This window comes from Dendropsophus ebraccatus, chromosome 3 (assembly GCF_027789765.1).
Source record: "Dendropsophus ebraccatus isolate aDenEbr1 chromosome 3, aDenEbr1.pat, whole genome shotgun sequence".
In the NCBI taxonomy this organism is placed as follows: domain Eukaryota; kingdom Metazoa; phylum Chordata; class Amphibia; order Anura; family Hylidae; genus Dendropsophus; species Dendropsophus ebraccatus.
This window is the reverse complement of record NC_091456.1, coordinates 191,837,740-191,861,509: the sequence shown is the minus strand read 5'-3', so window position 1 is coordinate 191,861,509 and position 23,770 is coordinate 191,837,740. Positions and strand designations below refer to the sequence as shown.

General features: G+C 45.5%; 2 protein-coding genes across 6 annotated transcripts in view; one reads left to right on the top strand and one right to left on the bottom strand.

Moving 5' to 3' along the window:
* The window catches only part of LOC138786631 (uncharacterized), a 491,239-nt gene that overhangs the window by 376,125 nt on the left and 91,344 nt on the right, over positions 1–23,770 (top strand). The gene's annotated exons all lie outside the window — the stretch shown is intronic.
* Positions 1–23,770, bottom strand: part of LOC138786715 (oocyte zinc finger protein XlCOF6-like) — a 118,420-nt gene that overhangs the window by 30,382 nt on the left and 64,268 nt on the right. The window contains exons 1-7 of one of the 5 annotated variants that reach the window (XM_069963720.1): positions 17,926–18,055; positions 11,995–12,103; positions 11,698–11,865; positions 11,491–11,614; positions 11,343–11,404; positions 10,952–11,246; positions 8,193–9,529 (exon numbers count right to left, since the gene is read on the bottom strand). In XM_069963720.1, coding sequence (XP_069819821.1) covers positions 8,193–9,529; positions 10,952–11,246; positions 11,343–11,404; positions 11,491–11,614; positions 11,698–11,865; positions 11,995–12,103; positions 17,926–17,951 — 2,121 coding nt within the window. In that variant the 5' untranslated portion in view covers positions 17,952–18,055. Of the gene's footprint in view, positions 1–7,115; positions 9,530–10,951; positions 11,247–11,342; positions 11,405–11,490; positions 11,615–11,697; positions 11,866–11,994; positions 12,104–13,360; positions 13,445–17,925; positions 18,056–23,770 lie in introns of those variants that run through there. The other 4 variants (XM_069963716.1, XM_069963717.1, XM_069963718.1 and 1 more) reach the window with 4 other exon arrangements.

Sequence of the window (23,770 nt, the reverse complement as noted above, 5' to 3'; positions counted from 1 at the left end):
AGCTGAGATGTATGTGTGTAATGTACATGTAGCTGAGCTGTATATGTGTAATGTACATGTAGCTGAGCTGTATATGTGTGTAATGTACACTCACCGGCCACTTTATTAGGTACACCATGCTAGTAACGGGTTGGACCCCCTTTTGCCTTCAGAACTGCCTCAATTCTTGGTGGCATAGATACAACAAGGTGCTGGAAGCTTCCTCAGAGATTTTGGTCCATATTGACATGATGGCATCACACAGTTGCTGCAGATTTTTCGGCTGCACATCCATGATGCGAATCTCCCGTTCCACCACATCCCAAAGATGCTCTATTGGATTGAGATCTGGTGACTGTGGAGGCCATTGGAGTACAGTGACCTCATTGTCATGTTCAAGAAACCAGTCTGAGATGATTCTAGCTTTATGACATGGCGCATTATCCTGCTGAAAGTAGCCATCAGATGTTGGGTACATTGTGGTCATAAAGGGATGGACATGGTCAGCAACAATACTCAGGTAGGCTGTGGCATTGCAACGATGCTCAATTGGTACCAAGGGGCCCAAAGCATGCCAAGAAAATATTCCCCACACCATGACACCACCACCACCAGCCTGAACCGTTGATACAAGGCAGGATGGATCCATGCTTTCATGTGTTGACGCCAAATTCTGACCCTACCATCCGAATGTCGCAGCAGAAATCGAGACTCATCAGACCAGGCAACGTTTTTCCAATCTTCTACTGTCCAATTTCGATGAGCTTGTGCAAATTGTAGCCTCAGTTTCCTGCTCTTAGCTGAAAGGAGTGGCACCCGGTGTGGTCTTCTGCTGCTGTAGCCCATCTGCCTCAAAGTTGGACGTACTGTGCGTTCAGAGATGCTCTTCTGCCTACCTTGGTTGTAACGGTTGACTATTTGAGTCACTGTTGCCTTTCTATCAGCTCGAACCAGTCTGCCCATTCTCCTCTGACCTCTGGCATCAACAAGGCATTTCCGCCCACAGAACTGCCGCTCACTGGATGTTTTTCCTTTTTCGGACCATTCTCTGTAAACCCTAGAGATGGTTGTGCGTGAAAATCCCAATAGATCAGCAGTTTCTGAAATACTCAGACCAGCCCTTCTGGCACCAACAACCATGCCACGTTCAAAGGCCCTCAAATCACCTTTCTTCCCCATACAGATGCTCGGTTTGAACTGCAGGAGATTGTCTTGACCATGTCTACATGCCTAAATGCACTGAGTTGCCGCCATGTGATTGACTGATTAGAAATTAAGTGGTAACGTGCAGTTGGACAGGTGTACCATAAAGTGGCCGGTGAGTGTACATGTAGCTGAGCTGTATGTGTGTAATGTACATGTAGCTGAGCTGTATGTGTGTAATGTACATGTAGCTGAGCTGTATATGTGTAATGTACATGTAGCTGAGCTGTATATGTGTAACGAACATGTAGCTGAGCTGTATGTGTGTAATGTACATGTAGCTGAGCTGTATGTGTGTAATGTACATGTAGCTGAGCTGTATATGTGTAATGTACATGTAGCTGAGCTGACATGTCACTTCTTTCGGCGGATAGCGGAATACGCCGGCCCATAGAATGGTGTCTATGGAGCCGGCGAAAAAAGGCACGTGGACAGACAGCGGAATTCTGCTGACACTATCAGCGAGAATTCCTCAGTATGAACCCACCCTTAAAGTGGAAAAACACCCTCCAGGCTAATCCAACTTTGATGTAATGTCCTTAAAAATGAGGCTGAGTATTGTGTGTGGCCTCCACGTGCCTGTATGACCTCCCTACAACACCCGGGCATGCTCCTGCTGAGGTGTCTGTATGACCTCCCTACAACACCCGGGCATGCTCCTGATGACGTGTCTGTATGACCTCCCTACAACACCCGGGCATGCTCCTGATGAGGTGGCTGTATGACCTCCCTACAAGGCCTAGGCATGCTCCTGATGAGGTGGCTGATGGTCTCCTTCCTAAGGGATCACCTCCCAGACCTGGACTAAAATATCCGCCAACTCCTGGACAGTCTGTGCTGCAACGTGATGTTGGTGGATGGAGGAGACATGATGTCCCAGATGTGCTCAATGGGATTCAGGTCTGGGGAACGGGCGGCCAGTCCAAAGCTTCACTGCCTCCATCCTACAGGAACTGCTGACACACTCCAGCCACATGAGGTCTAGCACTGTCCTGCATTAGGAGAAACCCAGGGCCAACCGCACCAGCATATGGTCTCACAAGGGCTCTGAGGGTCTCATCTCGGTACCTAATGGCAGTCAGGCGACCTCTGGCAGCACATGGAGGGCTGTGCGGCCCCCAAAAGAAATGCCCCCTACACCATTACTGACCCACAGCCAGACCCCTCATGCTGAAGGACGTTGCAGGCAGAAGATTGCTCTCCACTGCGACTCCTCGTGGAGTCGGTTTCTGACCATTTGTGCAGACACATGCACATTTGTGGCTGCTGAAGGTCATTTTGCAGGGCTCTGGCAGTGCTCCTCCTGTTCCTCTTTGCACGAAGGCGGAGGTAGTGGTCCTGCTGCTGGGTTGGTGCCCTCCTATGGTCTCCTCCACATCTCCCGATGTACTGGCCTGTCTCCTGGTAGCGCCTCCAGCCTCAGGACACTACGCTGACAGACACAGCAAACCTTGCCACAGCTCGCATTGATGTGCCATCTTGGGTGAGCTGCACTACCTGAGCCACTTATGTGGGTTGTAGAGTCCGTCTCATGCTACCACAGCAACATTCAAAAGTGACCAAAACATCAGCCAGAAAGCATAGGTACTGAGAAGTGATCAGCCTGGAGGGTGTTTTTCCACTTTAATTTTGTGTGTGACTCCAAATCCAGGCCACCATAGGGTAATACATGTGATTTCCATTGATGATGTTTGTGGGATTTTGTCGTCAGCACATTCAGCTTTGTACAGAACAAAGTATCACTGAGAAGATTTCATTCATTGAGATCAAGGAGGGGTTCTTTGAGCGTTCCTTTTATTTTTTGAGTAGTTTATAAAGAGAAAAGACAGTGTATGAACCTATGGGCCAGAGCAGGAGCAGCCTTGGGGGAGGAAGTAGTCAGGGCACAGCAGGAGGTCTGGGCTGTACTGCTGTGATTGCAGGTGACACTGTGTCTGCAGGAGGTGCAGCCCCCAGCGTAACCAGAAGCATTAAGGAACAGTTAAACATTCGGATGCAGACTCCATACACCAACACTACATTTAGGAAAAGAGCAGGAAGGGAAACTCTGGACAGTTTCTGGAGCTCCTCCACCTCATTTTTTAAAGTGACTCTGTACCCACAGTCCGACACCCCCAAACCACTTGTACCTTCGGATAGCTGCTTTTAATTCATGATCTGTCCTGGGGTCCGTTTGGCAGGTGATGCAGTTATTGTCCTAAAAAACAACTTTTAAACTTGCAGCCCTGTGTCAAATTGGCATCTGCAGTGGATTTTAGTGCAAAACTAAAATCTGCTGTGACAAGGAATGTGCACACTACGTAATCCCAACGAAACACCTGTCGCGGATTCTGCAGCTCGCGGACTCTGGCGGCCGTGCACACCTCCGCTGCTACCATATACTTTATTCTATGGTTTTCCAGATTCCGGAATCTGGAAAACCGAAATAACAGCAGGGGCCGGGACCGGGTCCCATACAGGCAGCGGATCTGCTGCCTGTATGAGACTTATTAAGCTTCACACTACTTAATCCGCTGCGGATCCGGTACGTGTGAAGCTACCCGAGGGGTGGGTTTACATATAATGGATCTGCAGCAGATTTCATGCTGCAACTTCGTAGCGAAATCCGCTGCAGAGCCCTTCACAGTCACTTTCAATAAGTCAGCCCCCTTAACCCCCCGCGGCCCGATGCATACATTAGCAGGTCCATGCTCCGCCTTGTTACGGAGGCTCCTGGCGTCTGGACGTCACGCTCAGCTAATCACTGCCCTGCCGCACCCACTGATTGGCTGAGTGGAACATCCAGGTGCCGGGAACCTCCGAAGCAAGCCAGAGCATGAACAGTCAGTTACGTGTAAACCCACCCTTAGGCTGGATTACCAAATATGCATGTAGATTGCAATCTGAACACTGTAAAAAAAAAAAAAACAACACTCTTCCCCCAATAGCCAATAAATCATCATAGACATTGCATTTCTACAGCATTTGGATCGTACACCAAATAGATATTCACAGCTGCCGGACACAATTAGCACTTAAAATTCCTCCAAAAATCATGGCCGACACTTGAACTTCACGCAACCTAACAAGATACTCTGTCTGGAACCCCTTTTACAGCATTGCCTGGGGAGGGGTGTTTGAAAACAATAACATCCCCCTGCCCCCCAGCTCCAGCACTGCCGCCTGTATTGCGCCACTCCGGTGTTCTGCCAAAGTACCCCTTTAAATCATCATCCCTAGGGACCGACTACAATCATTAACATGTAGCAGCTACACACTTTTGCCAATATTAGTGTCCTAGTCAGGGGGTTGTCCAGCAAAAATCTTTTTCTTTCAAATCAGCTGGTGTCAGAAAGTTATACAGATTTGTAATTTACTTCTATTTTAAAAATCTCCAGTCTTCCAGTAGTTATCATTTGCTGTATGTCCTGCAAGAAGTGGTGCATTCTCTCTAGTCTGACAAAGTGCTCTCTGCTGCCACCTCTTTCCATGTCAGGAACTGTCCAGAGCAGGAGAGGTTCTCTATAGGGATTTGCTACTGCTCTGGAGAGTTTCTGACATGGACAGGGGTGGCAGCAGAAGTCACAGAACATATATATATTATACTAGAAAATGTACCCGGCGCTGCCCTGGTATAAAGTGTCAGTGTGTTAATTAGTTTTTGTTCTAAGGTGCCCAGGAGGCCAAGCTAAAGGTATTGTTTCATCTGAGTTAATCAGTGAAATTAGTGTATACCTGTAGTGCATAGTTGGAGGGGTTCTGTATACCCACAATGTATAGTTTTTAGGGGTCTCGCATATCTGTAGTGCATAGTTGGGGGGGCTGTATACCTATAGTGTATAGTTGGGGGGGTCCTGTATACCTGTAGTGTGTAGTTGGGGGGGCTGTATACCTGTACTGTATAGTTGAGGGAGGTCCTGTATACCTGTAGTGTCCTGTATACCTGCAGGGTCGTATTTACCATTAGGCACCCATGGTCTGGTGCGTATGGTAGCACCTTGCAGAGGGGCAGTACCCTCCCGTTCAGATTTGCCAGAAAATCTGGTGTCTTTTCGAGGGGGGTATGGCAGTATTGGTCAGGTCTGGTATAGCGGTGTTATCCAGTCACAGTATGGCGGTATTGGTCAGGTCTGGGATGGCAGTGTTATCCAGTCACAGTATGGCGGTATTGGTCAGGTCTGGTGTGGCCGTATTCTCCAGTCACAATGTGGCGGTATTGGTCAGGTCTGGTGTTATCCAGTCACAGTATGGCGGTATTGGTCAGGTGTGGTATGGCAGTGTTATCCAGTCACAGTATGGCAGTATTGGTCAGGTCTGGTATAGTGGTGTTATCCAGTCACAGTATGGCGGTATTGGTCAGGTGTGGTATGGCAGTGTTTTCCAGTAACAGTATGGCAGTATTGGTCAGGTCTGGTATGGCAGTGTTATCCAGTCATAGTATAGCGGTATTGGTAAGGTCTTGTATGGCAGTGTTATCCAGTCACATTATGGCAGTATTTGTCAGGTGTGGTACGACAGTGTTATCCTGTTACAGTATGGCGGTATTGGTCAGGTCTGGTATAGCAGTTTTTTCCAGTCATAGTATGGCGGTATTGGTCAGGTGTGTTATGACAGTGTTACCCAGTCACAGTATGGTAGTATTGGTCAGGTCTGGCGGTGTTATCCAGTCATGGTATGGTGGTATTGGTCAGGTCTGGTGTGGCGGTGTTATCCAGCACAGTATGGCGGTATTGGTCAGGTCTGGTGTGGCAGTGTTATCCAGTCACAGTTTGGTATACCTGTCCTGTAGTGCCCTGTATATACATGTACTGTATAGATGGAGTAGGGGGTCCTGTATATACATGTACTGTATAGATGGAGTAGGGGGTCCTGTATATACATGTACTGTATAGATGGAGTAGGGGGTCCTGTATATACATGTACTGTATAGATGGAGTAGGGGGTCCTGCATATACATGTACTGTATAGATGGAGTAGGGGGCCCTGCATATACATATACTGTATAGATGGAGTAGGGGGCCCTGCATATACATGTACTGTATAGATGGAGTAGGGGGCCCTGTATATACATGTACTGTATGGATGGAGTAGGGGGCCCTGTATATACATGTACTGTATAGATGGAGTAGGGGGCCCTGTATATACATGTACTGTATAGATGGAGTAGGGGGTCCTGTATATACATGTACTGTATAGATGGAGTAGGGGGTCCTGTATATACATGTACTGTATAGATGGAGTAGGAGGTCCTGTATATACATGTACTGTATAGATGGAGTAGGGGGTCCTGTATATACATGTACTGTATAGATGGAGTAGGGGGTCCTGTATATACATGTACTGTATAGAAGGAGTAGGGGGTCCTGTATATATATGTACTGTATAGATGGAGTAGGGGGCCCTGCATATACATATACTGTATAGATGGAGTAGGGGGCCCTGCATATACATGTACTGTATAGATGGAGTAGGGGGTCCTGTATATACATGTACTGTATAGATGGAGTAGGGGGTCCTGTATATACATGTACTGTATAGATGGAGTAGGGGGTCCTGTATACATGTACTGTATAGATGGAGTAGGGGGTCTACCAGTTATTACTGTGGATGTTGTGAGGCAGCTTCCCTAGCAACCATTGCTCTCTGTGAAAATGAAAGCAGTAATCCTATTGGTTGCTAAGGCTCCAACTGCCGTGTCTGCTGCAGCTAATTATATCACCTGTGTTTGCAGTGAGGAGATTTTCCCATTCATCTCTATGGGGCGCCGCTCTTCCCCCTCCCCCTCCTGTACATCTGGCGGGGACGGGACCTTCGCTAAAACCTTCCCGGGCACCCAATGTATCTGTGTGCCAAATTTGGGGTCAAACGGTTCAGGCGTTTTGAAAGTCTATTTGGGACAGACAGACAGACTTTGATTTTTATGATATAGATATATACACTCACCGGCCACTTTATTAGGTACACCTGTCCAACTGCACGTTACCACTTAATTTCTAATCAGCCAATCACATGGCGGCAACTGGTCAAGACAATCTCCTGCAGTTCAAACCGAGCATCAGTATGGGGAAGAAAGGTGATGTGAGGCCTTTGAACGTGGCATGGTTGTTGGTGCCAGAAGGGCTGGTCTGAGTATTTCAGAAACTGCTGATCTACTGGGATTTTCACGCACAACCATCTCTAGGGTTTACAGAGAATGGTCCAAAAAAGGAAAAACATCCAGTGAGCGGCAGTTCTGTGGGCGGAAATGCCTTGTTGATGCCAGCGGTCAGAGGAGAATGGGCAGACTGGTTCGAGCTGATAGAAAGGCAACAGTGACTCAAATAGCCAACCGTTACAACCAAGGTAGGCAGAAGAGCATCTCTGAACGCACAGTACGTCCAACTTTGAGGCAGATGGGCTACAGCAGCAGAAGACCACACCGGGTGCCACTCCTTTCAGCTAAGAACAGGAAACTGAGGCTACAATTTGCACAAGCTCATCGAAATTGGACAGCAGAAGATTGGAAAAACGTTGCCTGGTCTGATGAGTCTCGATTTCTGCTTGAACATGACAATGAGTTCACTGTACTCAAATGGCCTCCACAGTCACCAGATCTCAATCCAATAGAGCATCTTTGGGATGTGGTGGAACGGGAGATTCGCATCATGGATGTGCAGCCGACAAATCTGCGGCAACTGTGTGATGCCATCATGTCAATATGGACCAAAATCTCTGAGGAACGCTTCTCTGGAGTCTATTTGCTCTATGGATAACATAACAGACATGTATTTTTTATTGCTGTAAATTGGATTTTATTTCTTTTTCAGATGACATCTGACTTTTTTATTTGTCCAAAAACATACATGTAGAAGAGTAGAAAACAGCGAATCCTCTCTGTGCATTCTGCTATGTCTAGCCAGAGCCGTCCCCCCCAGAAAAACATTTCCCACATTTGGAACATAAAAAAAGGCTTCTCCCCTGTGTGAATTCTATAATGTCTAAGAGGAATTCCCCCATTATTGGTATGGAAATGGCTTCTCTACGACATGCGCTCTCAGATGTTCAACAAGCTGCGTTTTCCTGGCGAAACCTCTCCCACATATTTGGCATGAAAACGGCTTCTCTCCTGTGTGAGTTCTTTGATGCACAACAAGATCTGGTTTCCGAAAAAAACACTTTCTACATTCTTGGCATGAAAATGGCTTCTCTCCGGAGTGAGTTTTTTGATGAACAACAAGATCTGCTTTCCGAAAAAAACACTTTTCACATTGTTGGCATGAAAATGGCTTCACTCCAGTGTGGGTTCTCTGATGTAAAACAAGTAATCGTTTCTGAGCAAAACATCTTCCACATTCATTGCATGAAAATGGCTTCTCTCCTGTGTGAGTTCTTTGATGCACAATAAGATCTCGTTTCCGAAAAAAACATTTCTCACATTCAAAGCATGAAAATGGCTTCTCTCCTGAGTGAGTTCTTTGATGCACAACAAGATCTGGTTTCCGAAAAAAACATTTTCCACATTCTTGGCATGAAAACGGCTTCTCTCCGGTGTGGGTTCTCTGATGTACAACAAGTAATCGTTTCTCAGCAAAACATTTTCCACATTCAAGGCATGAAAATGGCTTCTCTCCTGTGTGAGTTCTTTGATGCACTACAAGATCTGGTTTCCGAAAAAAACATTTCTCACATTCAGAGCATGAAAATGGTTTCACTCCTGTGTGAATTCTTTGATGCACTACAAGATCTGGTTTCCGAAAATAACATTTTCCACATTCTTGGCAAGAAAATGGCTTCTCTCCGGTGTGGGTTCTCAGATGTACAACAAGTAATCGTTTCTCAGCAAAACATTTTCCACATTCATTGCATGAAAATGGCTTCTCTCCTGTGTGAGTTCTTAGATGTACAACAAGATCATATTTCCGACTAAAACATTTCTTACATTTGGAGCATGAAAATGGCTTCTCCCCTGTGTGAGTTCTTCGATGTGAAGTAAACTGCGATTTTTGAGAAAAACATTTTCCACATTCATGGCATGAAAATGGCTTTTCTCCGGTGTGGGTTCTCAGGTGTTCAACAAGGAATTGTCTCTTAGCAAAACATTTTCCACATTCATTGCATGAAAATGGCTTCTTGCCTGTGTGGGTCTTAAGATAATGACTAAGAGTTGACTGAACAGTGGAACATTTCCCATATTCTAAACATGTAGACGGCCCCTCCCCTGTGTAAGTTATCGGCTTAAAAGGATCAGATAACAAATCTTTGCTGTGAAGGGCTGACGGTATATGTGAAAAATTGATATGTTCTTCATGTGTATCTTGTGAAATATCAACATCCTCTGCTTTAAAGTTGTAAGATATGAAATGTTCCTCTGCTCTTCCGACACCATCATCTGCCAAAAAAAAAGTGTTATAAAACATAAGTCCAAAAAAAATATTTTTCTCTCAGGAATTCAAGACAGACAATCATAAAAGGCTGACCAGTCCTCGTGGCAGCCAGAAAACTTCTGAAGACCTCTGTGGCTGCCATGACAGATCTGCCAGTACAGACTACTCTATTCAGGCTGTACAAGTAGATTGCCGATATGACACCTTTCCTGCCTCCAGTTCCTCACTGCTGACTGCAGCTTGTTTCTTTCTTGTTCTCTAGAACTTATTCTTCATACTTGTTGACGGACTCTTTCTTCGGATCCTACACAATGTTCCTGACTATGATACTAAGGATAATACTATATCAACACTGCTGCAGCCAATCCAGGACTATTCTGGACACTGCAATAAGCTTCATCCTGCAGCAAAGTCTACACCAGTGACAGGAAAGAGAAAACCAGGAGATTCCTTGAACTCCACATCATTCGGGTCTCTGTCTCCATGTTGTGTGTCCTGTTATCTGGTCTATGTCTCCATGTTGTGTGTCCTGTTATCTGGGTCTATGTCTCCATGTTGTGTATCCTGTTATCTGGGTCTCCATATTGTGTATCCTGTTATCTGGTCTATGTCTCCATATTGTGTATCCTGTTATCTGGTCTATGTCTCCATATTGTGTATCCTGGTATCTGGGTCTATGTCTCCATGTTGTGTATCCTGGTATCTGGTCTATGTCTCCATGCTGTGTATCCTGGTATCTGGTCTATATCTCCATATTGTGTATCCAGGTTTCTTAGTCCCAAAACTGGGCAATTCCCTTTCCCCCATCAGTAGTGACAGCAGATGATGTAGATATAGGGGGGTATTTATCAAACATGGTGTAAAGTGAAACTGGCTCAGTTGCCCCTAGCAACCAATCAGATTCCACCTTTCATTCCTCACAGACTCTTTGGAAACTGAAAGGTGGAATCTGATTGGTTGCTAGGGGCAACTGAGCCAGTTTCACTTTACACCATGTTTGATAAATCTCCCCCATAGACCTCATCCATATAGGTGTATTACATGTCCATACTATAAATATCACAGTGCGAGTTAAAAGGTATGGACATGGAGAGCAGGAGCTACTGCACTTCACACCTATGGATGACACTAATGCCTCCCTGCTTGCGCACACTTTGCAAGGTTTGCGTTCGCTGACCAGCACAGTGTTGTTTGGTTAGGAACTCGTGTATCAGAGACCTGCACATGGTACATGAGGCAATGTGGTTTGATCACTTTATATACTAACTTCTGATGTTGGTTTTTAATGTAGCTGAACAAGCTTTTGTATCAACCATGTGTGCGATGTGCAGCCATTTCTGTCTCTCCAGGCTTGTGCATCTTATAATGAGGTCACACTTTTGACTAAATGCCAGCCAGTGACTGAGTATACTGAGGTCACTACTCACATGGGCGGTAACCTGTAGTGATGTCCTTCTTATACTGCTCATCACTGCTCACATATGTCTCTTCTTCTTCTTTTACTGTCTTGTCCTTAGCATTTATATGGTTTAGCTCCTTTTCTTTAGCGATGTCCTCCTTATACTGCTCATCACCGCTCACGTACGTCTCAGCTTCTACTTTTATCACCTTGACCGTGGCATTAATATAGTTCAGATCCTTCCCTGTAGTGTTGTCCTCCTTACACTGCTCATCATCGCTCACATCTGTCTCTGGAGCATTAATATTGTTCCCATCTTCCTCCTGATTTATAAGATGTGAGAGAAATATTTTAAGTGTCATCAGACAGTAGGAGAAGTCAAGTAGGATGTACAGATCATAGGGAACATCTCCATCTACCTGATCCTGAGGAAGAAGAGGACGGGGACATCTCTCTGGTGCTGTTCTCTTACTGGATCTGACTGGAGGGAACACATACAGAGACTGAATTCATTCTTTCCATCCAGATAATACAGAGAGGAGGTGTGTATATAGTCCTGTCTATTACCTGCTGATGGGAGGGGCTGCTGATCCTCCAGCAACACATCCTTGTACTGATCCTTGTGTCCTTCTACATACTCCCACTCCTCCATGGAGAAATTGACCGCCACGTCCTGACACCTTATAGGAACCTGACACACACAATGATCACACAGTCATCCCCCCACCCCTCCAGTGGTGTTACTGTATAATGTCCCAGCATTCCCAGTCTCACCTCTCTAGTCGGCAGCTCCACCATCTTGTTGGTGACTTCTAGGATCTTCTCTTCCACCATTTCCTCATGTATCAGGGGCCCCGGGATTGGGCTCAGGGTTCTTCCCCATCCTTCACACCCAGGGGCCCTACAGCGCCCACTAGAGGACTTCTTCACTACTGTGTAATCCTGAGTATGGAGAGACACATTACTATCACTCCATCCATTCCCAGAATCCCTCACCTCTCCAGTCCTATCCATCTGTTATTCCATAGATAAGAATGAGGTCATGATGACATCACTCCCAGAATCCCTCACCTCTCCAGTAAGCAGGAACAGTATATCTAGGGTGAAGTTTATTATCCTCTCCGCCATCTTGTCTTTGTTCTTCTCCATTCTTGATGGAACAGTAAGGAGAGATGGTAAGCTGTAAGGATATAGGATGTATTATGAAGAAACATGCGATAATTATCTTCTCTCTTAGATAGATTAAAACATGAGTTAAATACATTTGAGGTTGTAGCAGTATAAATGATTGTCATACTGTTGCACTCCTACGTCGCCGCCTGCCAGGTAACGTTACGGATACCAGGCGGAATCATTCCCATGTCACCAGCCTCGGCCTACCCACAGCTGCATCCTGGGAGGTTTAAGTTCTCGGGTCATCTCCCATATGTTCAGTTGTTTCTTATGGAGGTTCCGGGGTCTGGTCCAATCACCTCCTTGGATCAGCTCCCCGACCTCGTATGAACTGTATCAGTGCCCTGGTATCCACGCTGGCTATTATTTTCCTGGCTTTTTCTGACCTCGGCTCTGTTACCTGACTATTCTATTGGATCCTGTTTTTGTCCTTTGCTGCCCCTTTGGTTTTAACCTCCTCTGTATTTGAGTCTGCCTTGTCTCTTGTTCCGTGTTCCACTGTAACCTCAAGAAGGGACTGTGTCCGTTGTTGTCTACAGTCATTTAGGACTGTTGAGGTAAGTAGGAAGGGTCAGCTGGTGGGGCCTGATTAAGGACCATTGTCTGTTTCCTATTCTGGTTGTACCCTACCTACAGTCGTGTTACTATTTTAGAGCGCCATTACTTCCAGAGAGCTGTACATAATTAGATGTGAGGTCTATTATCTCATATCACAGGACTAATTACTATACACATGAATAGTATCATCCCGTACCTGCTACGTCTGTTCCTCTGCCCCCTCTCGTAGTACTTGTCTTCCTGCTCTTCTCATAGAGTTTGCCTCAAGCCTTACTTTTTCTTTTATTACTATAACGGCAGTATACGCTGAAAAACGCCATCAGGTAAGCTGTCTCTTCAGACGCCAGCCAGGGACGGAATGCCCAGAAGCACCATAGACTGCATTGTAAGTATATAACTATACAGACAACAGCTCTTCTGGGAGTTCCATCCCCGTCTCAAGCCTGAAGGGACAGCTTCCTGTACCAGCCCGATATCCTCAGCGTATCCTGCCCTGTGCACTATAGGGAGAGATCAGCAGGTTAGATTCTTCACTATAATTATATCAAACATTATAAGAAGATTCCAGTCTGGAAGTTCAGACTAGACAGGTAGGTACCTCCACAGGACTGCATAGGAAACCATATATAATGTATACACTGCTGAGGAAGAGCAAGGAGGAAATAATAAGAACAAATCACAGGAAAAGCTTCTACACATTACTTACATCATCCAATGCTGAAGGTTATTACTGCTAATGGAGCAGAGACCTCACACAGGAGCCGTGTGCTTCCCCTGTGCTGCCAGGACCTGCCATGATGTCACAGTCATGTGATCAGTCACATGGAGGAGGGGGAGGAGTCACATGATGTGGGGCTGCTTCTCAGTGTATGCAGGACTCTGCTGTGCTGGATGAGCTGAAGTGATGTGTGTGGAGCAGAGCTGTGTGTGTGTGATGTGTGTGGAGCAGAGCTGTGTATGTGTGTGTTATATATGCCTGCAGCAGAGCCCTGTGTGTAATGTACATGTAGCTGAGCTGTATGTGTGTAATGTACATGTAGCTGAGCTGTATATGTGTAATGTACATGTAGCTGAGCCGTATATGTGTAATGTACATGTAGCTGAGCCGTATGTGTGTAATGTACATGTAGCTGAGCCGTATATGTGTAATGTACATGTAGCTGAGCTGTATATATGTGTAATGTACATGTAGCTGAGCTGTATGTGTGTAATGTACATGTAGCTGAGCTGTATGTGTGTAATGTACATGTAGCTGAGCTATATATGTGTAATGTGCATGTAGCTGAGCTGTATGTGTGTGTAATGTACATGTAGCTGAGCTGTATGTGTGTAATGTACATGTAGCTGAGCCGTATATGTGTAATGTACATGTAGCTGAGCCGTATATGTGTAATGTACATGTAGCTGAGCCGTATATGTGTAATGTACATGTAGCTGAGCTGTATATGTGTAATGTACATGTAGCTGAGCTGTATGTGTGTAATGTACATGTAGCTGAGCTGTATGTGTGTGTAATGTACATGTAGCTGAGCTGTATATGTGTAATGTACATGTAGCTGAGATGTATGTGTGTAATGTACATGTAGCTGAGCTGTATAAAAGTAATGTACATGTAGCTGAGCTGTATATGTGTACACAGTAGGGCTGGGTTCACACTACGCATATTTCAGTCAGTATTGTGGTCCTCATATTGTAACCAAAACCAGGAGTGGATTAAAAACACAGAAAGGATCTGTTCACACAATGGTGAAATTGAGTGGATGGCCGCCATATAACAGTAAATAACGGCCATTATTTCAATATAACAGCCGTTGTTTTAAAAAAACAGCAAATATTTGCCATTAAATGGCGGCCATCCACTCAATTACAACATTATGTGAACAGATCCTTTCTGTGTTTTTAATCCACTCCTGGTTTTGGTTGCAATATGAGGACCACAATACTGACTGAAATATACGTAGTGTGAACCCAGCCTAGAGCTGTATATGTGTAATGTACATGTAGCTGAGCTGTATATGTGTAATGTACATGTAGCTGAGCTGTGTGTGTGTAATGTACATGTACACTACCGTTCAAAAGTTTGGGGTCACATTGAAATGTCCTTATTTTTGAAGGAAAAGAACTGTACTTTTCAATGAAGATTAAAACTTTAAACTAGTCCTAGCTTTAAACAAATACACTCTATACATTGGTAATGTGGTAAATGACTATTCTAGCTGCAAATGTCTGTTTTTTGGTGCAATATCTACATAGGTGTATAGAGGCCCATTTCCAGCAACTATCACTCCAGTGTTCTAATGGTACAATGTGTTTGCTCATTGGCTCAGAAGGCTAATTGATGATTAGAAAACCCTTGTGCAATCATGTTCACACATCTGAAAACAGTCTAGCTCGTTACAGAAGCTACAAAACTGACCTTCCTTTGAGCAGATTGAGTTTCTGGAGCATCACATTTGTGGGGTCAATTAAATGCTCAAAATGGCCAGAAAAAGAGAACTTTCATCTGAAACTCGACAGTCTATTCTTGTTCTTAGAAATGAAGGCTATTCCATGCGAGAAATTGAAGATTTCCTACAACGGTGTGTACTACTCCCTTCAGAGGACAGCACAAACAGGCTATAACCTGAGTAGAAAAAGAAGTGGAAGGCCGCGTTGCACAACTAAGCAAGAAGATAAGCACATTAGAGTTTCTAGTTTGAGAAACAGACACCTCACAGGTCCCCAACTGGCATCTTCATTAAATAGTAGCTGCAAAACACAACATCTACAGTGAAGAGGCGGCTGCGGGATTTTGGGCTTCAGGGCAGAATGGCAAAGAAAAAGCCATATCTGAGACTGGCCAATAATAGAAAAAGATTAAGATGGGCAAAAGAACACAGACATTGGACAGAGGAAGACTGGAAAAAAGTGTTGTGGACGGATGAATCCAAGTTTGAGGTGTTTGAATCACAAAGAAGAACGTTTGTGAGACACAGAACAAATAAGAAGATGCTGGAAAAATGCCTGACGCCATCTGTTAAGCATGGTGGAGGTCATGTGATGGTCTGGGGTTGGTGCTGGTAAGGTGGGAGATTTGTAAAGGGTAAAAGGGATTCTGAATAAGGAAGGCTATCACTCTGCACCGCCATGCCATACCCAGTGGGCAGCGCTTGGTTGGAGCCAATTTCATCCTACAACAGGACAATGACCCTAAACACACCTCCAAATTGTGCAAGAACTATTTCCAGCAAAAGCAGCAGCTGGTATTCTATCATAGGTAATGGAGTGGCCAGCGCAGTCACCAGATCACCACCCCATTGAGCTGTTGTGGGAGCAGCTGGACCGTATGGTACGCCAGAAGTGCCCATCCAACCAATCCAACTTGTGGGAGCTGCTTCTAGAAGCGTGGGGGGCAATTTCTCCAGAATGCCAAAGGTGTGCAATGCTGGAATTGCTGCAAAAGGTGGATTCTTTGACGAAAGCAAAGTGTGATGGAAGAACAATGTTATTTCACATACAAATCATTATTTCTAACCTTGTCAATGTCTTGACTCTATTTTCTATTAATTTCAGCTATATGTATTATGCAAAAAAGAGCCTGTGGAGTCTCTTTTAAGTCTCCAAACATACAACCAGCCAGATATCCCTACAGGAAGGACCCAGTAAAGGGATGGCTCCTGTGAGGAAACCACCATATTAAGTGTCCCTATAAGTCAATGTAATGACAAGGGAAAAACCAAGGCCAGGTATCCATCCACAGAGAGCTGTTTCGGTGTGTTGTCCTTCCCTTAGATCACTGATTTAAGGGAAACCAGCCAAAGAAGACACTGCTGGCTAAAGTGCTCAATACAGTGAAATCCTAGATGCATTGCTCCCTGGGAAATCAGAGATCTATTCAGGATGAACAAGTAACTTCTAAATCAAATTAACCAATTCATAGGGAATCTGTCAGCTGTAATTATGTTCCAAACGGCTGACACTGTTAGATGCTGTTAGGACACGGACATACATGGTACCTAGAAATATGCTTAAAATGCTTTTAATCTATATTAGAAATTGTCAAAGAGATGTTCCCTCTCGTCTCAGGGGGAGAGAAATAAGACATACTCACCGTCAATGGCAGGTCAGGCATACGTCGGGACGAGAGATGAGCGAACCTCGAGCATGCTCAAGTCCATCCGAACACGATCGTTCAGCATTTGATTAGCGGGGGCTGCTGAAGTTGGATAAAGCCCTAAGGTTGTCTGGAAAGCATGGATACAGCCAATGACTATATCCATGTTTTCTACATAGCCTTAGGGCTTTATCCAACTTCAGCAGCCCCCGCGGGGTGCCCTGGTTTAAAGTAGGGGGTGCCTTATTTTTTGGGGGATGCCTTACTCTAGGTTAGAGTAGCAGAGTAGGTGAGGTGTCCTATTTTAGTAAGGTGTTTTATTTTCAGGGAAACACAATAGGTTGAATTGCATATTTTGTATACTTACAGATAGTGACCACAGTGGAATTTACTATAAGTATTGTTTAAAGTGACTGTACCACCAGGCCCCGGCTGAAGTACTGGAGGCGGGCCGACCCACCCCCAGTGGGAAGAAACCCCAGCCCCTCCATGACGTGACTCCATTACAATCAATGGAACCCTATCATGGAGGGGCGGGGGTTTCTTCCCACTAAGGGTGGGTTGGCCCGCCTCCTGTGCTTCAGCCTGGGCCTGGTGGTACAGTCACTTTAAGTTTCCTCCACAGCAAATCTGTATTATGTATTGGGGGCTGAGAGCTATATAGCCCAGAGAGCTATGTGACTCAAAGACATGGGGGAAGATTTATCAAACTGGTGTAAAGTAGAATTGTCTTAGTTGCCCCTAGCAACCAATCAGATTTCATTCCTCACAGATTCTTTGAAAAATGAAAGGTGGAATCTGATTGGTTGCTAGCGGCAACTGAGCCAGTTTCACTTTACACCATGTCTGATAAATCTCCCCCCTGGTGTCTTAGGTGTCCAGGATGCCAGGCTCCACACACCACAGATCAGAATTTGCTTTGTGAATCCACTTAGGGTATATTCCCACTTTCCTGAGATTGGTTCCTATGAAGACGATATACATTATACAGTCACCTTAACTAGTTTAGCTCTGACTCAGTAGCGAAAATAGGTGGGGGCAAAGGGGGCGGTCGGTCCCGGGCCCACTCAGGCAGGGGCCCTCTGAGGTCTCAGACGCTTAATGCTGTCTGCAAAACCTATTTCTTTTGCAGACAGCCTTAGCACCTGTGTAGTGGGTCCCTAACACGGCAACAGCACCTGGTAATAGCGGGCCCCCTGCTCATCAGGAGCCCCCTCAGCCGTCGGATGCAGTGCCCGGCCAGGGCTGGATCTTCTCCCTGTTCTCTTCACTTACTCCTCCACGCTGCTTCCTGCTCTGCTGCTGGCCCCTCCCCCACTGTCCGACAGAGCATGGTATGAGGAGGAGAGAGCTGGAGGGATCCTGTCGTCTATGGCTGCCAGGGACTGAGAAGAAGTGCAGCAGCAGCAGCTGTAAGTGATCATCATCAGCGTCTGTGGTGCTGGAAGTTGTCAGGTGCAGAGTGAGGACTATGTGAGAGGACACACACCACACACACACAGCACACAGAGCAGCCAATTATAGATATAGCTACTCCTGGTCATTTGGCCACTGCTATATCTATATATATATATATATATATATATATATATATATATATATATAGCTACTCCTGGTCATTTGGTCACTGCTGTATACTGTATATACAGTTTAAATATATAAATGGCTCCCCCTGGTCATTTGGTCACATATATATATATATATATATATATATATGGCCCCCCCTGGTATTTGATCACTGCTGTGTATACATATATATGTGGCTCCACCATCACTGCTATATATATATATATATATATATATATATATATATATATATATATATAGCTCCTCCTGGTTATTTGGTCCCTGCTATATATATATATATATATATATATATATATATATATAGCACAAAAAATGTACGCGGCACTCAGGAAAAGAGGAGTAGCAAGCCAGGGGTCCACCAGGCTGTCCGTATATATCTTCAAAAAGGCTGCGGCACTCCAATGATAGTGATAAACTGTGCAAAAATTTAATCACATCCCAAATACAAAAGCAGTGATGTTCCTGACCGCAACTGCTTGAAATAGCTTGAAAAAAGACCACAGTTCCGGTCAGAAACATCGCTGCTTTTGTATTTGGGATGTGAATAAATTTTTGCACAGTTTATCACTATTATTGGGGTGCCCCAGCCTTTTTGAAGATATAGGGTACAAACACACACGGCATATACGCTGCGTATTTACTGCTGCAATACGCTGCAGATACGCAGCAGATTAGATCTAAATAACTGAACACAGTATCAAATCTGCTGCGTATCTGCTGTGTGTGTTTGTACCCATATACAGCATTGACCTGCAGGAGCCATATATATATATACTGTATATATACAGCTCTGCTGGAGGGCCTCAGTGTGACACCATTGCTGTAGTCAGTATAATGGAGGTCACCCAGCTTTCTGGCATCCTGTAGTCAGTATAATGGAGGTCACCCAGCTTTCTGGCATCCTGTAGTCAGTATGACAGAGGTCACCCAGCTTTCTGGCATCCTGTAGTCAGTATAATGGAGGTCACCCAGCTTTCTGTAATCCTGTAGTCAGTATGATGGAGGTCACCCAGCTTTCTGGCATCCTGTAGTCAGTATAATGGAGGTCACCCAGCTTTCTGGCATCCTGTAGTCAGTATAATGGAGGTCACCCAGCTTTCTGTAATCCTGTAGTCAGTATGATGGAGGTCACCCAGCTTTCTGGCATCCTGTAGTCAGTATGATGGAGGTCACCCAGCTTTCCCAGCATCTTGTACTCAGTACGATGATTAAGAACAAAAAACATAGTTGCTTTCTTCTAAAACAGTGCCACCCTGCTCTTAGGTTGTGTGTGGTATTACAACTTGGCTTCATTCACTTCAGTCGAATACCACACTCATGAGGCTGGGTTCACACTACGTATATTTCAGTCAGTATTGTGGTCCTCATATTGCAACCAAAACCAGGAGTGGATTAAAAACACAGAAAGGATCTGTTCACACAATGTTGAAATTGAGTGGATGGCCGCCATATAACAGTAAATAACGGCCATTATATCACTACAACAGCCATTGTTTGCCATTAAATGGCGGCCATCCACTCAATTTCAACATTGTGTGAACAGATCCTTTCTGTGTTTTTAATCCACTCCTGGTTTTGGTTGCAATATGAGGACCACAATACTGACTGAAATATACGTAGTGTGAACCCAGCCACAAACTGAGGACAAGAGTGGTGCTGTCTGTGGAAGAAGGTGGCTATATTTTTCTAATCTTAAGCACATTTAATTTTTTTGTGGTTTTATATTCCAGATGTAGAAGCCTCTTACACAGCTCTTTTTCCTTATTCACTATGAATAATGTTGAAGAATATACCCTTTATTATTTAGAAATCCTTGTCACCTGCTGGGTCATGTCGGTTTGGGGCCCACTCAGACTCACTCGCCCCCCCTAGGCTGAACCCCTAGCTACGCCCCTGCTCTAACTTAACAGTTAACCATAGTGGTTACCATAGTGATGAGGGGCGGATACCATAATCACATGATCAGACTGCTTACTGACAATACTGAAGTATGTGTGTAGTATACCAGAGCGCAATTCCTGCGGCTGGGCTGAGGATGGCACCTGTCCACAAGTGGTTTATTATATGTTATATGAGGTAACATGTTCCTATGTAAACTGTTATATGTATTTCTCTGTACCAGTGTAACTGGCAGGCAGAGAATGTGTTACATGCCTTACAAAACACACACTACACAACTGTTAGGAAACAGTGACACCTACTGTCTTTAGTGGGAACAGCTTTGGGTAATGTAGACTTTAGAGCTCTTTCCAGAACTTGCTAGAAAGTAGGAGGAGCAAGCTCCTCACAAAACCTGGCTGTAACAGGAAGTAGTGGTCAGTGTTGAGCTCAGTGCTTAGTGTGTACAGTCAGGGGCTAGTGCAGCTAATGGCTGTTCTGTAAGGAGGCCAGACAAGCCTGTTACTCAAGAAGGGGAAGGAGATAAAGGAGAAGTAAAGTTGAGAGAAAGAGAGTTCTTCAGGAGTATCTACAGAGACACAAGGTACTTCTCTATTGTTAGTGGGAATCCTAAGGACAGGAACCCTAAGCAAAAGGACTTGAGTATACTGGGTAGCAGAGATAACTGAGGCCTCTGTACAATATCTTTATGGGATTCAAAGAGGAGGTTGAGCAAGGACCTTTGAATAATTCTAGGACCCGTAATTTGTGGCCTACGGCCCGGCCTAGGTAGACAAATGAGAAAGCGCCCTAGCTGAAGGGGAGGGTAAAGACTCAAGCACCATTGGGGAAGAGGTCCACAGGATCACAGTGCCCACCAGCGTCCCACATGTACTGACAGACCAGGGTCTGAGGCAGATCATCTCTCCACACACCACCAGTATCTCCTCAAGCACAGTAACCCAGTATTAGTAACTGTATGCAACTAGACTGTAGAAAAGCCTGCAAGTTTATCAGTAAAGGAGTTATTGTACACCGCCTCCCTCCTTGTCTGGTCCACCTGCACCACACCATCATCAAGGGCCAAATCACCGGACAGCAGTATTTGGGGTTGGCCCCGGGGGAACTACAGGTCCACACCACCGACCACCTTACACACAGGTGTAGTCCACCTAAAACTTCTGCTGCAGCAGCCCACAGAAGAGAGAACACAGGGAAGCGCCAGAGAGTAACCTGTTCCTGTGGAAGCCCTCGTGCCCACCTGAGACCGTGACAAGTTGATGCCTAAGGCTGCGGTGCACCACAAGACCCAGCCAACCTGCAGGTACAGCACACTCGGACACCGAACAGTAGTGAAAATTCCTACCTCAGACATCTAGATTTCAAAGGTTGTTTCGAAGGGGGATCCCCACAGAGAGGCGGAAGTCACTACCAGGGCAGGGACAGAGGAGCCAACAAGTACAGAAGAGGTACCAACATACAGCCTAAGTTCACCTCTAAGAAGATGGACTTCTGATGCTAGAGAGTTAGGGTCCTATTAGATATTAGGGAGCAAGCGAGCGCCAACCTGTTCATGATTTAATTCATGTACTTTTCCCTGAATTTAAGTTCACCACAAAGGCTCTGTTATCTGATTTTATGAAAATATAAACCCATTGAAAGAGAAGTCCGATGGGTATAAAATCCGGCAGCCGACAGTGTGGAAATTAATTACAAGTACTATCTTCCCCCTCCCCATGCCTGTGGTGGGACCCCCGCTGGGCTCTGGGATCTACAGAATTGACTCATCACAACCCGGCTAATAGCCTGGGCACTCAGCTAGTCAGTGACTCTGAGCAGCCAGTCCATTAGCCGGGTTAGGCTTTTTCTCTGGAGTTGTGACGTCATCACAACTCAAGGGAAAATGCCCTCTGGCAGGGGTCCCGAGGCTGGTCCCGCAACTCACCCCGGGCACAGGAAGAGGTAAAGGCCCTATTAAACGGGAAGATTTTCAGCCGTCACAGACGATGATTGTCCCGTGTAATAGAAGGCAAAGATCAGCCGACAAGAGCGATGTGCTGCCGTCGCTCCATGGAATTGGCGCAGCGGCAGCAGACCGCTGCTATATGCTCTGGGCTGCCCGAACGATCTAGTGATCACCCAAGCAGCCTCCCCTCAATTCCCCCCCCCCCCCGGACTCACCTGCTCACTGCCGACGCGCATAATAGCGGTGGCAGTGAGTGGGGAACGAGGAGCAAACGAGCGCTGACAGCACTCCATTGCTTCTCATGTCGCCCCGTGGACTACAGCCTTACGTTAGTACTTGGAATCAATTTCCCCCATCCCAGCTGCCGGATTTTATAATCCGACAGCCTTCTCCTTTGAATTCTACCTGGGCTATTTACAGTAACGTTTACAGGACGGACATTTATATCTGATGTGTCTGTTTTTTTCCAGCATTTTCTGCTAACCTCCACGCTCTGCGAGGGATTTAGGTAAGCTGCACCATACGTATCTCTTTCACCCTCCCTATTAGTTACTTTATAATTTACTCAATGTGTCCAGAGGCTAGCTTAGCTATATACCTTTTAGGGCACAAGTAATGCGAATTCTTTTGTCCTGCGGGCTCACAGGGGAGATAACACTCTGTGACTTGTGCTGCCAATTGGACTAACGGCTAATATGCACGTCCTCAGAAACCCATCCATGCATGGACAGTGTCTTGCAGAGTGGATCTCAGAGCGGCTGTGTCAGTACACTAGCGCAAAATTTCAAATCGTATCAGAGCTCCTGACATCATAAGTAATTATGGCGCTGAGAGCCCTGAGGTCCACTCCGGAGGACACTGTCTGTGCACGGTTTCTGTGGATGTGTGCATTAGCTCTAAGGGAAAACACATTAACATACTAAATGTTAACTTATTCCCTCTCCCAATCCTCCTGTCAATCAAACAGGGAGGGGGAGAGAGGAAAACATTGCAGCTTGTAGCAGATCAGGAGCTTAGAAATACCTCTTTGATTCCCTATAAGGTATCTGCACACAGAGTAAAGGTCGTGGATAACGCCAAGGGGATTCTGTCGCTCCCCCCCCATCCCCTCCCCCAATATAAGTTCGGCCCATCACATAGACTCCTTTCTATGCCCGGGCGAATTCCGTCATCCACCCAAGCAATTGAGAAGAACTGCCAAGCGGGGACGAGCGGCGGAATCTCTGCGGAGTCATCCGTGACATTTACTCTATGTGCACATAACCTACCAGAGGAGAAAAGCATTTCTCTACATTATGGAAGCATAGCTGGATATATGAAAGATACCACGTGTCTCCTTGACCTAACAATGTCAGCAGTTTGGCACCTGAATTACAGCTGACAGTTTTCTTTTAAATGACTTTGACCTAAAACAAATTTGGAAAATTTTGCCCCTCTCTAAAAGGGGTTCGGAGACCCTGGATGGGTCAAAATATTTAGATAATAACAAGATTATAGGGAACAGAGGGAGGAACGAGCAAGTTAGGCCTGATATCCTTAGACAGCTCTTTAGTCTTAGCTAGAGATTTTATAGTAAACACGAAGCAAATCGC